This window comes from Helobdella robusta, assembly GCF_000326865.2.
Source record: "Helobdella robusta unplaced genomic scaffold HELROscaffold_4, whole genome shotgun sequence".
In the NCBI taxonomy this organism is placed as follows: domain Eukaryota; kingdom Metazoa; phylum Annelida; class Clitellata; order Rhynchobdellida; family Glossiphoniidae; genus Helobdella; species Helobdella robusta.
In genome coordinates this window covers 3,083,079-3,101,435 of record NW_008704902.1, presented here as the reverse complement: position 1 = coordinate 3,101,435, position 18,357 = coordinate 3,083,079, and the positions used below count along the sequence as shown (strand labels likewise).

At 31.2% G+C, this 18,357-nt stretch overlaps 2 protein-coding genes across 2 annotated transcripts; both read left to right on the top strand.

The window, feature by feature from the left end:
* Nucleotides 1–9,994: 9,994 nt before the first annotated feature.
* On the top strand, nucleotides 9,995–10,452 carry HELRODRAFT_162369 (hypothetical protein; the record flags this gene model as incomplete). The annotated part of the gene is made up of 2 exons (XM_009024594.1): nucleotides 9,995–10,012; nucleotides 10,114–10,452. The coding sequence occupies 2 exons, from the start codon at nucleotides 9,995–9,997 to the stop codon at nucleotides 10,450–10,452; spliced, it is 357 nt and encodes a 118-aa protein (XP_009022842.1).
* A 5,194-nt stretch (nucleotides 10,453–15,646) lies between these two features.
* HELRODRAFT_162368 (hypothetical protein) lies at nucleotides 15,647–16,791 on the top strand (the record flags this gene model as incomplete). Its single annotated transcript, XM_009024593.1, has 3 exons — nucleotides 15,647–15,733; nucleotides 16,133–16,318; nucleotides 16,690–16,791. 3 exons carry the CDS (start codon nucleotides 15,647–15,649, stop codon nucleotides 16,789–16,791), a joined length of 375 nt encoding a protein of 124 aa, XP_009022841.1.
* Nucleotides 16,792–18,357: the final 1,566 nt, after the last annotated feature.

Below are 18,357 nucleotides of genomic sequence, written 5' to 3'. Positions count from 1 at the left end.
TGAGTTTCGTAAATGACTGAAGTAGTCAGAAAAAAAATTTGAATGCAGAAAATTTTTTTATTCTTTTTGGAATTTTTAACAAGGCAATTTTGATTAGATTATATATAACTCCTACTAAAACGCATGTTGACAAAATGTTTTATTCAATTTATATTCGAAAAAAATAATATTTCACTTGTTTGAAAAAATTTAAATAAAATTTTTTCTGAGTAATATATGACTAGGGCAAATATTGAACTGTTCTTACTATTCCAAGAAAGAACTATTTGAATCGCTAACAAGACGGTAAATCTTTTGTTTACAACGAAAATAAATGAACAGAATGTCGAGAAGCACTACTGGACGGACGTGATGTAGTAAGATTTGAGATTCTGCTTAAGAAGACTTATCGAAATTTTAACGTACTTTGAATTGAAACAATTTTGACTTGAAAAAAATTTAGAATTTTCGTAATTCAAAATTAATTTTCAAAAACGAATAAAAACAAGAAAATAATAAATAATTGTTCTAATGTTCTCGCCTCAAATTATTCTTTTATAACTATATAATAAACTGTTCAGAAAATATATTCGGAGAGGATGGAGGTACAATTTCAAAACAAATGAAGATGACTTGTGAAACATGACAATAATCCATATTTTGTTAACACATCGACTGATTATTTTATTATTAACAATAAAATATATTAAACGAATATAATTTGGTGATGATAAACTCACCGTCACAGATGATATATAAAGTAAGGTAAAGATAGCTAACTCAATGATGAGCTTTATAAACAGACATTTTAGATTTTTTGATGAAGAAGCTTACTTATGTTTGTATAAAAGTTTGGTCAGACCACATCATCAGGAGTATGCAGTTTAGGTTTGGAACCCATATCACATGAACCTCATCCATATGATTGAAAAGGTTCAAAAAAGAGCCTCTAGATCCATCTGTTCTTGTTTTGGTTTAGAGTATAGTGACAGATTAAAAAAATTGAACTTGCACTCTTTGAAATATCGAAGGAGTAGAGCTGACTTAATTTTTTTATATGAAATGTTGGTGGCCCATCCTGATGCTGATCATTCATTTCTGTTGGGCAGTTGTGACGAAAGAACAAGAGGGCATCAAATAAAGATATCTACAGGTCTGTCCCAAAAAGATGTCAGAAAAAATTTTTTTGGCAACAGAGTTGTCGCAGACTGGAATAGACTATCACAATCCGGGATTGGCTCTCCAAATATATATATATGTGTTTTTAAATCTCGTTAAGATTTGTTTTGGGGTAACGCTAATTTTTTTTTTTGAATTGATAGGTACGAATGGATTGAATCGATACCTTTAGACTATCGGTATGACTTGACTTGAATGATCATGGATGGTTGTGAATGAATGGATGGTGCAATATTTAGTACGATCATTTATTCTGCGGGCAAATGGGATTGCCCCATCGTGTTTGATATTTATTTTGCAATAACGAATCGGTATATGAATGATTGATTTAATGCATTTATTTTAATATTTGTTTTATAAATATATGTATGTGTGTGTTGCACTTATAATTATTTGTATGGTAATGTTTTATTTTTGTGAAGGTATTTTATTTTTACTAACTCCATAAACTATTTTTGCTGGCTTTCTTCGAATCACCCGTTTTTACGATTGAGCATATCAGCTGTTGCAATAGTATGAATGGGTATAGTGATGATGACTGAATATTATAGTTTATTGCTTATATATATATATATATATAGGTGTACGATTGTATATATATATATATTATATATGTGTTTGTGTATATATATAAGTGGTTATATTTTTTGATCTTATGGTATCTGGACATATTTTTTTTCTTTTGCTTTTTCTTTATTATGTTATAGTAGAATTATTTCTTTTTAATATTGTGGTTTAAATGTATTATTTTCTCTGTAATTCGACAATGGGCAGTTGCCCGAGCTTTGTTCAAATAAAAAAAATAACCAGAAGTATGATGAGATGATGGAATAACTGATTGATTGATTAGTGATGATGATGAGGAGGATGTGATGTTTCATAAAATATGATATTGTATTTCAGATTGAGGATGGCATTTCACTCAACAACATCTCCCATTTCCACACAACATGCAAGTATATTATAAGCACTGCAAACAGATAAACACGCCATCCCCCGTTAGCCTACTTTGACACGGAGAATAAACAACGTGTCGTCGTTATGGCAGCGAAACAGAAAGCCAGAAAATACTTTAAACACTGTGTTCCCTTTTGTCTGATGTTTGTTCTGGCAGGAATAAGTAAAATAGCAGGTAGCAAACACATATATACACAAGTACACACAAACATTCACCTGTATGCACACACACACATAAAAAGTATTAAGAATTGAAAGGGAGAGAACATGAAAGAATTTATGAAGATTCTCTTTCATAAAAAAATGACTTTCCAAGGTGTTGAACAGTGTTCCTAGGATCTTTCTTGGTTATATTTATAAATATATGAAATATATCAGGTTAAAACATGCAGGCACACTGTTCAAATATTTCCACTATCATACCAACAACTTAACTGCTGCCAAAACATCAGTGCGAAAATGTATGCCGAGTGCTCTTTATTTCAAACAAAAATTTCAAAAAGATGGTGATGTGATTGTGAGACCCGAGTGAAAGAAAATAAATTTTTGTGTGGCAGGCCACCGTTTACTAATCGTTCAAAGCGTCAAAAATTCTTAATATCGTTATAACAAAATTTACCTCAACAAATACCGCAACATTATTTTCTCAAGTTATAATAAATTAACTTAAATTTAAAACAAAAGTCAAAAAATACAAGATTCTCATTAAACAAAAATTGTACTTTTTTCAATAAATATTTATTTATTTAATTTTTCAACACTGAATTAGTCGTTCTTATTTCGATAGGTTATTTTCCCCCAGATTTCTGGACCAGTGTGTTTCAAACTGTCACCAAGCAGTGTTCTCCTTGCAAGTGGAGAATGGTGCATAGGAGAATGACTTGTGAACTTCGACCGCACAACATTTCCAAACACAAAAAGTCACTAAAAGATGTTGAAAATTGTTGTTGTAAAAATTGTTGTTGTAAAAACAAAAATGGAAACATGATAATTATTCAAATTTTTCAGGTTTAAGATTTTCAACTCAAGATAATAACCACACCACAACCACGGCCCACCCAACAACAAGGGATAAACAATATAAAAATTTTATGGATGATATACAACAAATTAATTGAACAATTTTTGTGATGAAAACGCATCAATTTGTTTTTTTTTTATTGAATTAACTTTGCTCAATAGATAGAATATTTTCTGCCTTAGTTTTTATTTCCCTATATTGAGCTTGAAAATTTATTTTTTTTTTGGTTTAAATTAGGGTAATACGCATAACTTTCCGGTCTTACTTCTAAATACCACCAGCCACGTACTTATAATTAAATTACAACGGCACTACACACCCAACGGCGTGCAAACACGTCTTGAATGTACGCAAAAGCACCGCGTCACACAAGCCTCAGGTAGATAGTCTTTGAGTTTCGGACTGGCAATCATCAAACCAGACCATCGCGTTATAAAAGCGCGAGACATGTCATTTTATCGAGTGAGTTAACTCGTCGACCAGTTTAGAGTTTTTTTTCGTTTTTTTTTTTTTTAGAAACCAGCAAGGGAGACAAACCTGGCCAGTTGCCTGTGGCGCCTTTTCAAAGGGCATACTCCAAACATGTTTTATTTTATTTTGCCTTTGCTTTTTGTATATTCATTTATTCAATGTGCAATTTTTTTGTTTTCCAAAAATTAAGAGATACAGAGAGCAGATGAATGATTAATTTATAAAAATTAATCATTCATCTGCTATTTGTATCTCTTAATTTCTGCCATAAATTTTTCAGAAAAACTCAAGAAATAATTAAATGAGTGAGTGAAAGATGCTGATTGATGAATAGTTTCAATCAATTGTTTGCTTTATTGATTCACCAAAAGCGTTGCATACATAATTACTACGGACCAATAAATAACACACACACACACACACACACACACACACACACACACACACCACACACACACACACACACACACACACACACACACAAACACACACACACACACAAACACACACACACACACATACACACACATCACACACACAGAAACACACGCACATAGACAAACACACACATAGACAAACACACAGATATACATGTATGCTTACATACATACCTGTGTAATGGTGTACAAAAATAAACATCGGAACATGAATACACAACATAATCCAATAATTAAACATTCATGAAACCAAATCTGAAATCATTTGAAAAAGAAACGCTTTGCCAAATGGTATCTTACAGACAGAGCATGTACGTACAAATATATGCTACACGCCCTATTTAGCGCAAATAAAGTGCCTATTCTAAAGTAAACTGTGATAAATATTTAAAGAATTGCAACAAACTTGATATTAAAAAGACACTTACATGACTTTATGTAAAGGATTTTTGGTACTATAGTTTAAAGAAATCAGCAAATCAACAGAAAAATTTATGGGTAAAGTTGGTATGTTCGTAATGAAGGAGACACACATTAGCAATTTCAGCATCCATCTACCGGATGACACCATCGATATCACGAGGTGATAATGATGTTGAAGATGATGTGTGATAATGATGCAAGTATTGGCGACAATGAACTCTGCAACTACAACCCTGTGAAGCGACACGTTCATAAACGTATTAAGAGGTATGAGGTTGTTTGGAAAAAAAGTTCTTTGCATGCGTTTTAAATTTTAATAGATCTTTGTCACGAGAGAAAAAGTTGAACTGTGTTAAAGAAACACTGCATAATTGAAATAAGAACCAAACTCCAGTTTACAAGCCGCCTAAGACGCTTTAAGTAATTGAAAATGCAACAAAAACATCAAAAAACACATTCAAAATTATTTATCAATTTGAGAAAGTTTTAGAAAATTTTAGAATTCAAATCGGATGTTATCATAAAATAACAGCAGAAACTAGAGACAATCACTTTTGTCAACTATGAGAAAGGTAGAAAAAGAAAAAAAAACACGACATTAATGTTGTCAATGATTCTTCATCCACGACATGAGATGAACATAAAGATGAAAACGAAGGAGCCTAGCCAGGTTGCAGATGCAAGTGTCAATCAAGTTTGCTCCCCGTGCAGTTTCATCAGCAGCACAGCGCGGATTTGTGATAATCCTCCTTTAATGAGAGTAAGATGGCAGCCATCTGTTTTTTTTTTCATCCGGACTCAACACAAAAACACGCAATGATTGCAACGTTCACGCGGCGAGACGACATAGTAAAAAAGGTTTTTGTTGTTGCTAACTGTGCCGTGACAGCTTTGAAATACCAGTTTTAATTTAAACATATACAAAGGTATAATTACATTTGCATATTGTAAACATAAGCGTTTGATTGTGACAATATTTTTACTGTAAAATCACATTAGCTTGCATTTTCTTTTTTAACAATTTTAAATGACACTCCGCATTAAAAACTTGGAACCAAATTAAGACTCAGTCTTTGTTTTTCATATTGATGCACTGATGTGTATCAAAGATAATGTACAAAAGATAATTTATAGACCGAAAATAATTGGCTAAACAATTTGAAAAATAATTTAGTACCAATTTTTATGATTTGTAATTTTCGACGGAAGCATAAAAGTGGCTTGTTTATAGAAAGGTGGCTGCACAATAAGCAGATGCTACACTTAGCAAAACATATGACATTATGTAGGCAAGGACAAAATGATAATTTAGAATGTAATCAGCTATTTTTGCGTTTATTATGTCGTAAATTTTTTAATTTTTCAACCACAATTTTAATTTTTTAATTCAATTATTGATTTCTCTTAATTTAATGTTGAAATTATTTTATAAGTTTTTGAACTGTTATATACAAATTTCATTATAAAAAGCTGTCCGTGAAGGATGTCACACCTTAAGTGGGGTTAAGAAGGGGGTGAACAAATTGGTGACACTTCATGACAAGGAGGGCAGGAGAAAAAATTTATTTAACGTCCCGTTTCATATTTTTTCAATTTCGATCATAAATTCATGAAAAATTTGTTGGGAATATTTTGTCATAAAAAGTGTATGAAATGTTTGATGTGTTCAGAACACCTGAAAATAAATTTGCTGTTTTGACGGTTTATTTTTGTTTTTCTTTTTTATTTCATTCATGAAGTTATGTTCGTGTTTGTTTGTATTCAACGCTATTTGAGGCAGTTGATTTTCAATTGTAAATTATTGTTTGTGGTGTTGATAATTTGCATAAAACATTTTGAAATGTTGGGAACTGAGTGGCCTCTACTTTCATAAAGAAAGACGGTCCAAAAAATGTGACGTGCTGTATATTAGAGGGCTTGAAAGTTTGTGTGACAGTTGGTGACAGGGGAGGGGAGAAGTAAAAAAAAAAATGTAAAAAATGCGTGACATCCTTCATGGACAGCCCTAATGAGAATGATGGTGGTGACGAGATGTGTGTGTGTAACTTTATGACGTTGTTTATTATCATAATGATGCTATGGCGATTGATGACAGACTTACAAAATGCAGTTTAATCGTTTTAAAAAGTTTTGCGAAAAATGAATGAAAAAAAAAGTATTTGACGAACAAGAAAAAGGAAATGTATGTCCTGAATAAAATAACTTCCAACAAAATATGCGTGATGGCGATGTTTACGATGATGTTGAATGTTTTGATATGATGCTATAGTATATAGTACTGATGATGACGACGACAAAGATGATGATTACAATGATGACACTGATGACGATGGTAACAAACGCAATAAAAATGGCGATTATTAATAAACGAAGATAACGAGAACGAAAGATTTAAAAATACTGGATCTAAAAATGAATTTAGATTATCGTAAATCTGTAAGCTTTTTGTAGCACTGTAAAGTTTGTAATGCAACCTGTAAAAGAGGGAACGATTCATAATTTAGAATCTGAGTATCGACAGTTTATCGATTGAAATGACGTTTTGTCGCGTTCTCTTTCTCCATTCTGTCACATCATGTCACAACCTCCATTGATGAAGACCGCCACTGAAGCACTGAAGCTCGCTTGCAATCCTCACGGCAAAATCTCTCTTATACAAGTTTTTAACGATCCTTTCTTGTCAGCTTTTATACTAGCGCTTCGTTTGATTAATTTATTGTTACCTCCACTTTTAAAATGTTCAAATACATAAATAGATATTGCGGGACGTGATGGCGAAAAAAATTCAGTCCAATTCATTTTGATCAACTGGCAAATATAAAAAAAATTAATAGATTACAAAAAGCCATTACCTTAAAAAAGAACAAATCGTTAATTCCTTTAAAAAAAAAACCCAAATTTTTTTTACCGTTTCTCTGCAAATGTTCAAAATCAATTCCTTCAGATGAGCAAACATTTTTTGTGTATTTAAAGATAGCCAATACATTGGAACACGTGTACAACAAATCATCATCATTTTTACATGTTTTATTTTTACAATGTCCTGTCACGTAAATATAGATAAATGATAGAATTGTGTGAATAATGTATACTCATAGGCAGGCGTGTATTAAATATTCCGTGCACATGAGTCTGCATACACGAAATATGGTATCGTTTAATCCAGCTTCCAGCACAAATGATACACATCATGGTATTTAATGGAGGCAGTACTTCAGACAGGACTGATGGATGGATGGCAGGCAGCGGGTGTGAAGTAGCATGGAGTGTTTTGTTTACAGCTTGCTCGATGTTACGATGCTATTAAATTATCCTCGGTCGTTCTGTTGTTGACGCATCAATATAACTTGTCGAAAAAAAGTGGTCATTTGGGATTTTGAATGAATTTAATCCTTTTTTTATTTACTGTGTTGAGTTTCAGTTTCATATAACAATTTATTTGACTGTTTTAAAATTGGAACTATATAATGGGGAGTGATCCAAAAGAGTATGCAGGCTACAACAAAATAAAGACAACGCAGACACTCAGCTTATGAAAACATGCATGAAAATTTGACTTTGGCCGCATATCTCTTGGAATAATGTGATTGATCGATTGATTTGATTTGTATTGAGCTTTATTTAATACAAGTTCATATGATTTATCATTATGCCACACACGCACAAAATACACACTTATAAAATCTACACACGCACTCGCACACAACGCACACACATACCAACAAACACATAACAAACAAAAACACAACAGGCACAATAAGACGTGTACTTTGTACGGCCTTCAACTCGTCCGTCATGTTGTTTACATGCTGCTGATGTTGCCGAAGATTATAGATGGGTAATATGTTTCGGCATCAATCAAACCAGATTGTAACAACATCAGCACTCCCCGACGTTATTCACGCAGTGGAAAATTTTCCGTTGAAATTTCAATGAAGAAGAATGAGCGATCAGTGCGTTGCTGTCCTTGTTGAGGCACTCTCAACTGCTCGTTTCAGTTACAAAGCATAACGACCAATTTGACAACTTGGTTGTGAGATAAGCATGTTTAATGTTTACTAACATGTTTAACTGATACGTATGTATACAACTGATACAATGATTTATTACTGTACAATCTATGATATGAACAGTTTTTAGATTATTTTCCAACCTGTCGATTTTGCTGAATATTCAAGCTTGTTCACCTAAAAATACAGTGAGAATTGCGAAGGATTGTGTAAAAAAATTTTTGAATATTTGAGAGTCGCGATCAATTGCCATGTTTGTACTGTTATTTGCTCTTTCTCTACAGACACCTTCTAAATTATGTAAACTTGTTGATGAAAAATAGAAAAAAGAAGGAAAAAATATTTCAAATGTTTTTTCATTTAAAAATTTATCATTTGTATGAAGTAAATGAAAAACACGAGCAAAATATGAAAATCGTAAATTGCGATCAGCATTTCTTTTTCCTCACCGATCCATTCACCACGTGTGTGTCGTAAGGTTCGCGGACAACATTGAAATTTAAGTATTCGCGATAAGACATATTAGGTTCATACAACGTTAACGTGGCTCATGTATTGTAAGGTAACATTGCCAGGCTTAAGAGGACAGCATTTATTATCCTATGCTTCATAATTTACATTGATTGCTTACTTTCAATTCATTTGAACGCATTTTATTTTGTGATTTAAAACAGTTTTTGTGGTCATTTTAGAATTTTATTTCCATGATTAAATTTTCAAAAACAAAAATTGTTGGACAAATAATTTTGTAAAATTTGCATTTTTTTGTGAAAGAAACTATGCAAATGAATATTAATTCTTAAAAAAATCTTAAATGAAAAAGCAGGCTGTGTGGATTCATGAAGACAGGCAAGTGCCTCTCTGGATGGCAGGCAGGCAGATGGATGCCTAAAAAGAAGATTTCTCGTTTGGCTAATTAACAAAGTGTCAAGCAAAACTTAGAAAACAGGTTGAAGAAAATAGAACGAAACGAATTATTATTATAATATTATTGATAACAAATGACAACATGTCCGTATGTAATTCAACTGAAGCACAATTAGCGCTAGATAAATAAACATAAGTTCAATTTTTTAAAACTTGAATACATTAAGTTTCATGTTTTGTGACGTGGGAGCCGAAATAGAAAAATTGTCAAAGTTTTTGAACATTTTTTTACTTTTCTAAATAATTCAAAATGAAAACCGGTGAAATCGTTTTGTTCTTGTTGCAAATATTTTTTTAGTTTTATATGCGCTACAGTTTTTTATTTGTGTTTCAATCAAAATAATTTTTTCTTTGTATGAAGCTCCGACGAAAGAAAGTGGATTAACTTGCAAATCGTTCCTTACTTACCTAGTTGCAAATTATTTTTTGTGCCCTAAAGCACACATGCAGACAAACAGACACACGTACATACGCACGCACGCAAGCGTACGCGCGCGCGCACACATGATTATTAGCTGAACTGAAAAGTAAGCTTTAAGCCATAAAATTTTAAACTTTGGGCTTGTTTGAGCCGTTACTTTCTAACAAGCATGGATGCGATCATGCAAGTTAGTTATAAACACAAGCATTATTTGAACATTTTTATTGTTGTTGCTGTCCAATCGATCTGCCTGCAATTCTTTAGCTAGATGATGTAAAAACATTGAAGATGATGTACACCTTTCATGAAGCAGTTGATGAAGCCATCTTTCCATTTCAAATAAAATTAGCTGCCGGATTGGCGTGCAAGTCACTTGAAATTATCGAATGTTATGAGCTGTTACCCAACGCTGTTCTTGCTACACGATTGCAGATGATTAAAACCAACTTTATTTTAATTTTCAACTGTGAAGCTTTTGAAGTAGAAAAAGTTTTTGAAGGGGAAAACGGAGAGAACTCGTCAAAACAATCTAAATACTATTCCATCATTTTCAGTAACGTTTCGCCGCAAGGATGTTGCATTCATTTCCTGGTTTATGAAACATTTGTATGGAAAGGAACAACCTAGAAGTATCACAAAAAAGATTTTTAAAGCATCAAATAAAATACACAATTTTTAAAACTTTTCAAATGAAATGTTTTAAAACGTCTTGAAATCATTCGAAACGACTTTAAAACACTTTTTCAAAGTTTTTGTGAATTTATTTTAAATTTTCAATCATAATAGTAACGAAAAGAAGTTATTGAAAGAATAATTTATTATAATAGGTTTATCTCAATTCAAATGAACAAATCAACTTTCAAATTAAAAAATAATTTTATAGTGCTACAGTAGCAACGGACATGTTGTCAACAAGTTGCTAATTGCTCGTGGGGACGTCTGTCAGTTTATTGGGACTGGAAATCATTGATAAACTTTTAACTATTGGTGAACACACTTCAACGACAACTTGTTAATCTAAAATGAAATTGTATAAAAATTTACATATTTACAAATAAAACATAAAATAAATAAATTTTTTTTATGCTGAAACTCGTTTCAAAAAAAAATTTCAAGTAGGTCTGAAAAGCTTTTTTAAACAATGTTTTTAAGACAACTTTATTTTTATGAAAAATATCTGTAGTACAGAAAAAACGTCAAACAAAATTTTTAATGATTTCCAGTTCAAAAAATCTGACACGGGTTTTCTATTACAGAATAAGTAATTATATTGCTATTCAGGCTTGTATTGCATTGTAACGTTTGCGTGATCACTGAAAAAAAAGACACCTTAAAATAATTTTTGTTAAGCCTTTTTAAATCTAGTAGTTTTGTTTTTTTTTACAATTATTTTAAATTTTCAATTATAACTTGAATATGACCAAAATCAACATTCTTGAAATTACAACCAGTTAATTAAGAGGTTAGCAGAGAATCTAAGCAATTAATTCACGTTCGATGTTTTGATGTTCCATCTTTTATGTCACTAGTTGAACCTGGTAAATATTTTTCAACATTTTTACTTTTCACAAATGAGAATTTAATAATCACATTGCCAAATTTTAAATTAACTTGTTGCCGTCAAATAAATTTTTATTTGTTTTGAAGTATAGTCTACTGTTTCAATGCTATTTTTGAAAGATATATTAAATTTACCTTCAGAAAACAAATTTGTTTTGAACTTTTTGTGTTCCACGGAGTTCTTCCAAGAAATTTTTGCATCGTACGAAAATTCTTTGAAGTTTGCTGATTTCAAAAATACAGTCTTATACACACACGCAATACTTCCTGCTGTTTTATTGACATTGTGTCAATTATATTTTAAAAAATTGCTGCTGAAATTTCTCCGCAGTTCGTTCAGTCAACCGTTAGAAATGCGTTTCTTTGAAGGCAAATGAGCACAAGCTGCATATTTATCTTCTCGGGTAGTCGATGCTGTGATGGATTCAGAAAACGTCAATTCACGGACATTCCGTGCTGCCAAATGTAGTCCAAATTCGCATGCGTACTTACATTTTGTTGTGGAGGTTTATTTCTAATTTGCCTCATTTTTCGTGACAAAAAAAAACCTTTCTAAGAAACGTGCAGTGATTTTCATTATCGAGTAATTGAAAATTTCGGTTATTATTCGGAAATGAGTTCCTAATGGCTATCAGCGTTTGTTCAAAGCTTTTTCTTATCAAGACACGTTGAGTATTCAAATAAGCTCCTAAGTTTCAATTTAATGCAAGTTTTATTTCAAATACAACAAAATTAATTTTTAATTTTTAAGTAGTTGTGATGATTTCAAGTTGTTACACTCAAAGAAAAAAAAAGACAAAATGTATTTATAATTACAATTTATCAACCAGCAATGATAGATATAAAAAATTTGATACAAATTAAGTTTGTAGTTGAAAAAAGTTCAGAGTGTATAAACGGAGATGGCCATTAAAAAGATTACTAACATTTTAAAATTTGATCCAAATTTCAGTTAGAATGTGTTTGTTCATTTGATAAGTTTTCAAAAATGATTAAATCAAAGTAACTCTGAAAAGGAAGAAAATTAGTTATTTTGACTCAGAGGTATTTTTAGTAGTTTTGAGCTTACGAACGTCTAGACAGATTCAAGTAGTATAGTGTGAAAAGTTTGAATTTATTCTTAAATGGAAACTTCGTAAAAAAAATTTTGTAACCAGTTTTGACTCTGCTGGAGCCATATATAATTTTAAAATATCATGAATGACATGCAAAATTTAAGATTGTTGGAGGTTTACTACTAAGGTTCATAGTTCATGGTCGTGAAAAAGGAAATTTAATATTGCAGGACCTTCAATCACCTCTTTGGTGCAGCAGCGAAAAAATTTGTGATTGAATAAAATGCGAATCAAAAATTTTTTCCCGTTCTCAACAGTTCATTTGAATTTAAATGTTTGGTTGTAATAATAGGACCAATTTATGTCTGATTGTAATTTTAAAATCAACAATATTTTTTGCAATTTGAAAATTTTTTAAGTTATTTTGAATATATTTTGATGAGGTTTACATGAAACGCACAAATTTGTTAAACTAAATTTACATAAAAATAATTCATGTTCGAGAAACCCTTAGCAACTCGTTTAAATTAAATAAAAAACATAAAAAAGCTAATGCATATATTTTAAAAATCCATCTGAAAACTCGTCCGTGAAAAAAACTTTAAAAAGACTTTTTTAATTTTCCCCCAAAACTTTCAGTCTTTATATTCGTAGAGTCATGGCTGGTGATTAACGTCATTAATTTTTTTAAACCATAGTATTGAAGAATTTAAAAATGTTTGCTCATCTGATTTATTAGATGGTGAAGAAATTCGTGTAAGTTTGAAAAAATTTGGATTCACAAAACTTTTATCAATATCAATTAACTATGGTTTGAAAATGTGAAAATTATTATTATCAATAGTTATTCCTATTTTAAGACCGTGATATGTTTGGAAGAATAAAAAGGAAGATGTGTGTGTGTGCAGACACTGGGTGAGATGATGCTGATGAAACATGCCAGAATGTTGTCATTCATGTGATGGAGACCTCCTTCTCTTGGCCGGCTGTCAATTTTATTTTGCAGGATTTCAACATTTGTGCAATCGTTCCAGCTTATATTTTCAATAAATTTCGTGCTAATAATTACATTGTTATCAGCGTTTCAAATTATATAAATTGATCTTTTTTGTTAGATCATAAAACATGGCAAACAGCGTGAAGCTAACAATAATGCAATTTCATATTTTTTCCTTTTTGGCTTTCAATTAATTCAAGCATTAAAAATTGAAATTTAAACAAGGTGAGCAAACTTTTAAATTTACACTCAAATCATGTAGTTTTTTTCAACTGAACAACCAAACCAATTTTTGTATTGTTTCCTCCAACCTACTTCACTCCTTAAATATATTTTAATATATTTTCTTGTAAATAAAACTGTTATACGTGTTATGTACGTTTTACTTTTGTCAAATAAAAATGTTGAAAATAATTTGTTATCAAGGGTAAAACACCTCCAGATAAGTTTTATATACTACAGTATTTCTCAGTATTGCTTCAGTAAGTAGCAGTTTTAAATGGAAAGTCCTATTGATCTTATGGGTCGAAGTACTTCCGTAACAAACAAACAAACAAAAAAACAAAAAAACAAACAAACACAAACAAACAACATTTACCAGTTTGTTCCAACATGAGGAGCAGAGAACCGTTCTAAATGTCGGTTAATTAATATCTATCTCGTCATTAGTCAGCTTGGTGTGTGTAGAGGAGCACCTATGTCGTGTGGTGGCTTATATTTCCATTTTTATTTTCAGTAATCCAAATTATTGCTCGTTTTTTGTTACAGTTTAGTAGTAATAAAAATAATAATAATAGCAATAATATTGAAACTTCATTTATGTAGAACTATTTTGCCCATTTCATGGGTGCTTGATGTCAGACACGCACGGCGTACACATGTGCGTACGTACGGCGAATATAACGCAATAACATATTAAGTGTAGGCTTGGGTGGGGTCTCTCTGTATTTGAACACAGTCATCGCAATGCAGAAGACAGGCATTTTACAACTCTTTCACACCGTCATTCTGCTAATTCTGAATGACTTAAAATTTTTTAGAATGGCATTGGCTGAATTCAAGTAATTTAAATTCTATTTTCTATTATTCAATCAAATTCAATCTCAAATGCTGATTTTCAAATTTTGAGCATTTTAAATTTTTAAAACTTTTTTATTGTGCTGTCACATTTTTGATAAAAATTTAAAGAAATAATTAAGAGAAGTTGGCTTTAATAACGCGAAAGTGTATTGAGACGTGAGAAATCAGGAAGGAAGTGCCTGCTGGTTGGTATCCGTGTGCTGCTGAAACATTATAAGCTGCCTACGCTCTTCCTTACATTATGTTATGCCTGTGCCGAGATATGTTATACGGATATATATCATATATCATATGTTACATGTTGTTATATGTTGTTACACAATGTTAAATGTAGCGAACAAACCGAAGGAACGGATGTGATGCATGATGAGGTATAACAAATGTTTGTGTGAACTGGGCTGTGCAGGCAGAGGTTTCAAAGCATTTGTTTGATTAAACACGTTAAGCTTGTGCAAATAATTTATGCAGTATAAATTTTTCATGCCGACTATCCACACAGCTCAACAAACCTGCGCCTCATTTTTACGCGGGCGGTTTGGAAAAAAAACAAATTTTCTTTCTGCTGAAAAAAAACCCAAAAATAAAGAAGCAATAAAAGCGTAAAAATACCAAATTTTACAACATATGAAGGGGAAATGGCGTGACTTGGTGCTTTAAACATAATCGCCGCTTGCTAGCCTCTTTTCATTTTTATCGGAATTTAAAAAATTTTGCGGCAAGATGCCAACTGTTATAAGTAAAAAATATATGCATTGCTTGCCATTTTTTCACTTCTAATTAATGAATTTTAGCATCTTACAAAACCTTATAACGGATATTTTCCAAGCACAACTATCTATCACAAGATATGTAGCGGAACAAAAGAAATTTTTAAGTAAAAATTCAAGCCATATTACTAATTAGTATGTACAATAACTTTCATTCTTCAGAAACTTCTTAAAAATTCTGTAAAATTAAAAAATATTGACGTTCAAGAAAATAGTAGCCAAAATGTTTTCATGTCATGCAACTTGCTTCGGTTACAATTTTTCTGTCAATCTCATTACTGACCCTTCTTCTGATGTTCTGCATTTGCTACTTGGGTGAAGCTTCACTTCGATCACGAACTCGTGAATGATGTTGTTTAATCATGACAAATAACGCCAACACGTGCCTGCATTTTTTCCATCTTTTTAAAGATGCGCCAGCAGAAAAAATAACGATATGTCGTTGTGAGGTTGGTCTGCATATATCAACAGCAGATTGGAACGTACACACACCTATCCACACACGCGCACACAAACACACACACGCACATATTAAGTAATTTATATAATTATATCAATATTATTCAATTATGTTATATTTCTGATAAAAATTTTATATTGATAGATAAAATATAATTAAATTATCGAACGTTGAAATTTATTTTTGCACTTAATAAGAATTAATTTTTCTAAAAAAACTTTTCTATTTGTTTATTTGTTTTTTCAAGAGAACGATTTTAATTTGCAACTGAGAAAACTATAAGTAGCAAAGTTATCATTTAAAACTATATTGTCGTTTGTCTGTCAGGCGTACAACATATTATTCATCATTGAAATATCTTTATTTTAAAAATAAAATTCTTACATAGGTCCAGATTAAATCAACGATCTTGCTATCATCTACTCACAACCGTCCCTTGTATATCATATATCAAGTTTTGTATCATACACATGTGCCAAGTATTTTTTTAAATGGCAAAGTTTTAACTTGGGACAACGATGAAATGAAGCAAGATAGGTCTAGCCACCGTATGATTAAAAGTCTCGTCAATAAGGTATGTATTAACGTGGCATGAAAAAGTTCGACGTTTTAGAAACAACCGCTCCTATAACGCTATAAATAACTTTTGCTTGTAAATTTAAAATAGCAAAAAACAATGGAAAATATTCAGTTGTGAAAGAATTAGAGCATAAACATTGATAACAATGGCAATAACAACAAAATCATTAACATCTACATCAACAACAACAAAAAGCTAACGATTTCAGCAATAATGCTAATGTAGTGTTTATTATCAATGTTATGTATTAATATCATACAATTGTGGAATTACCACTCATTATCAGTATCCCGGCTTATGTACCGCAACACACACACACCACACACACGCACGCACGCACACACATTAAGAAAAAACCTGCTTAGGAAATTAGAGGCGTCATTTTTGTAGCATTCTTGGTATCAAATACTTTCTACAAAGAATTTATAGAAATTATAAAGAACTTCTTGAAAGGATTCTATAATTGAATTGTTTCATTTGATGTTTGTCTGAAAATAAATCTTGAAATGTTGAAACAAAAAAAAATAACTTAACAATTAAATTTGCAATGAAAGTAAGTACAAATTAAATTTTATTAGAGAATCAATGCAATTATGAGTAGAAGTAAAAATAAAAATGTGAAACCTAAATTTCACAAGACAAGACACGTATCATACAACAGATGATTTCAATAAATATAACGAGTATCTCTATTTTAAAAATACAAAATTACATTTTAAAATACCATATTCCATTATTACTTTTATTATATTATATACCATTATTACCATACCGTATGCACAAGCAAATTCGTACACACATTTCCAAAGAAAGGAACGCAAATAGATGTCGCCTGATACTTTGGTTCTAGTGTGTATTACAAATACAAATTTGTGTGACATCCACCACAAATGACTCCAACATCCCCTTTTAAATTGCCAGGTAGTAAATTTAACATTTATGTAAGTGAAACTGAAAATTTTTTTTCTTTTAAAATTAAAAATTTTAAAATAAAAATACCAGAACCAACTAAATTTTAGCCTGTAGATGTATATAATTATTTCAGGTTAAACAAATCTTCTGTTGCAATTCAAAAAATGTTTGAGCCAAAAATTATAGGATGGCTAATGGGTATGTGGCAGTTGGCACGTAAAGCAACTGAAATAATTTTCCATACAACTGGAAATAAGAAAGTTTCAAAAGCAGAGCAAACAGGATGTAAGACAAAAGTATCTAAGTGAGTAAAATTAAGAAAGAAACAACTTGAAGAGAGAATATTGCAACTTAATATCACTTCGTAAAAAGCATCCATCACAACATTTACATTCTTACACTTCTTACACTTCTTACTTGAAACTATTCATCACTTTAGTATGTACAATAAGTAAGTTAGCCAAATGAATGCATGGATAAACAAAAATGAAAAAAATAATAAGCACAATAGCATGTACATACATGTACGGATGTGTATATATGCGTGTGTGTTTATAACAATTAACAGTCAACATGAGAGAAAAAAGTATGAAAATGACACGTTAACAATTACAATAAAATTTCAAAAATTAATCATTTTCAGTCTATTGGAAACTGGAGAAATATAATTGATTTTCATCTTTATGACTCTAGCGCAACGTGAAACTTGGCTTTATTTAAAATTTTGTTATACAAAACACACGCGCGCACGCACACACACACGCAAATGCATACACATCTGAAATTGCATTAGAGAAAGGCAGATGTTGGAATATTATGGAGCCCGTTCATTGGATTGCGATCATTTAATTAACTTACTCCAACTAGTGAGTAATTAATTTCACGTTAGCGGAAATGAAATCTAATTCAAAAAATTAATATTTTTCATCCAATTTCCAATTGTCATTTTTGAGAAAAGAAATCCTTCATTTGATTGCTTTATATTTTTACATGGTCTCACAACTAAGTTAATTGCAACTGAAGGCATTTGATTGGAAACGAAGAAAAAAGTTTGGATTCTTTGATTTGGTGTGTGTGTTCATCACCCGCACGTGCAATTGGACATGCGCGTGTGCATGTGA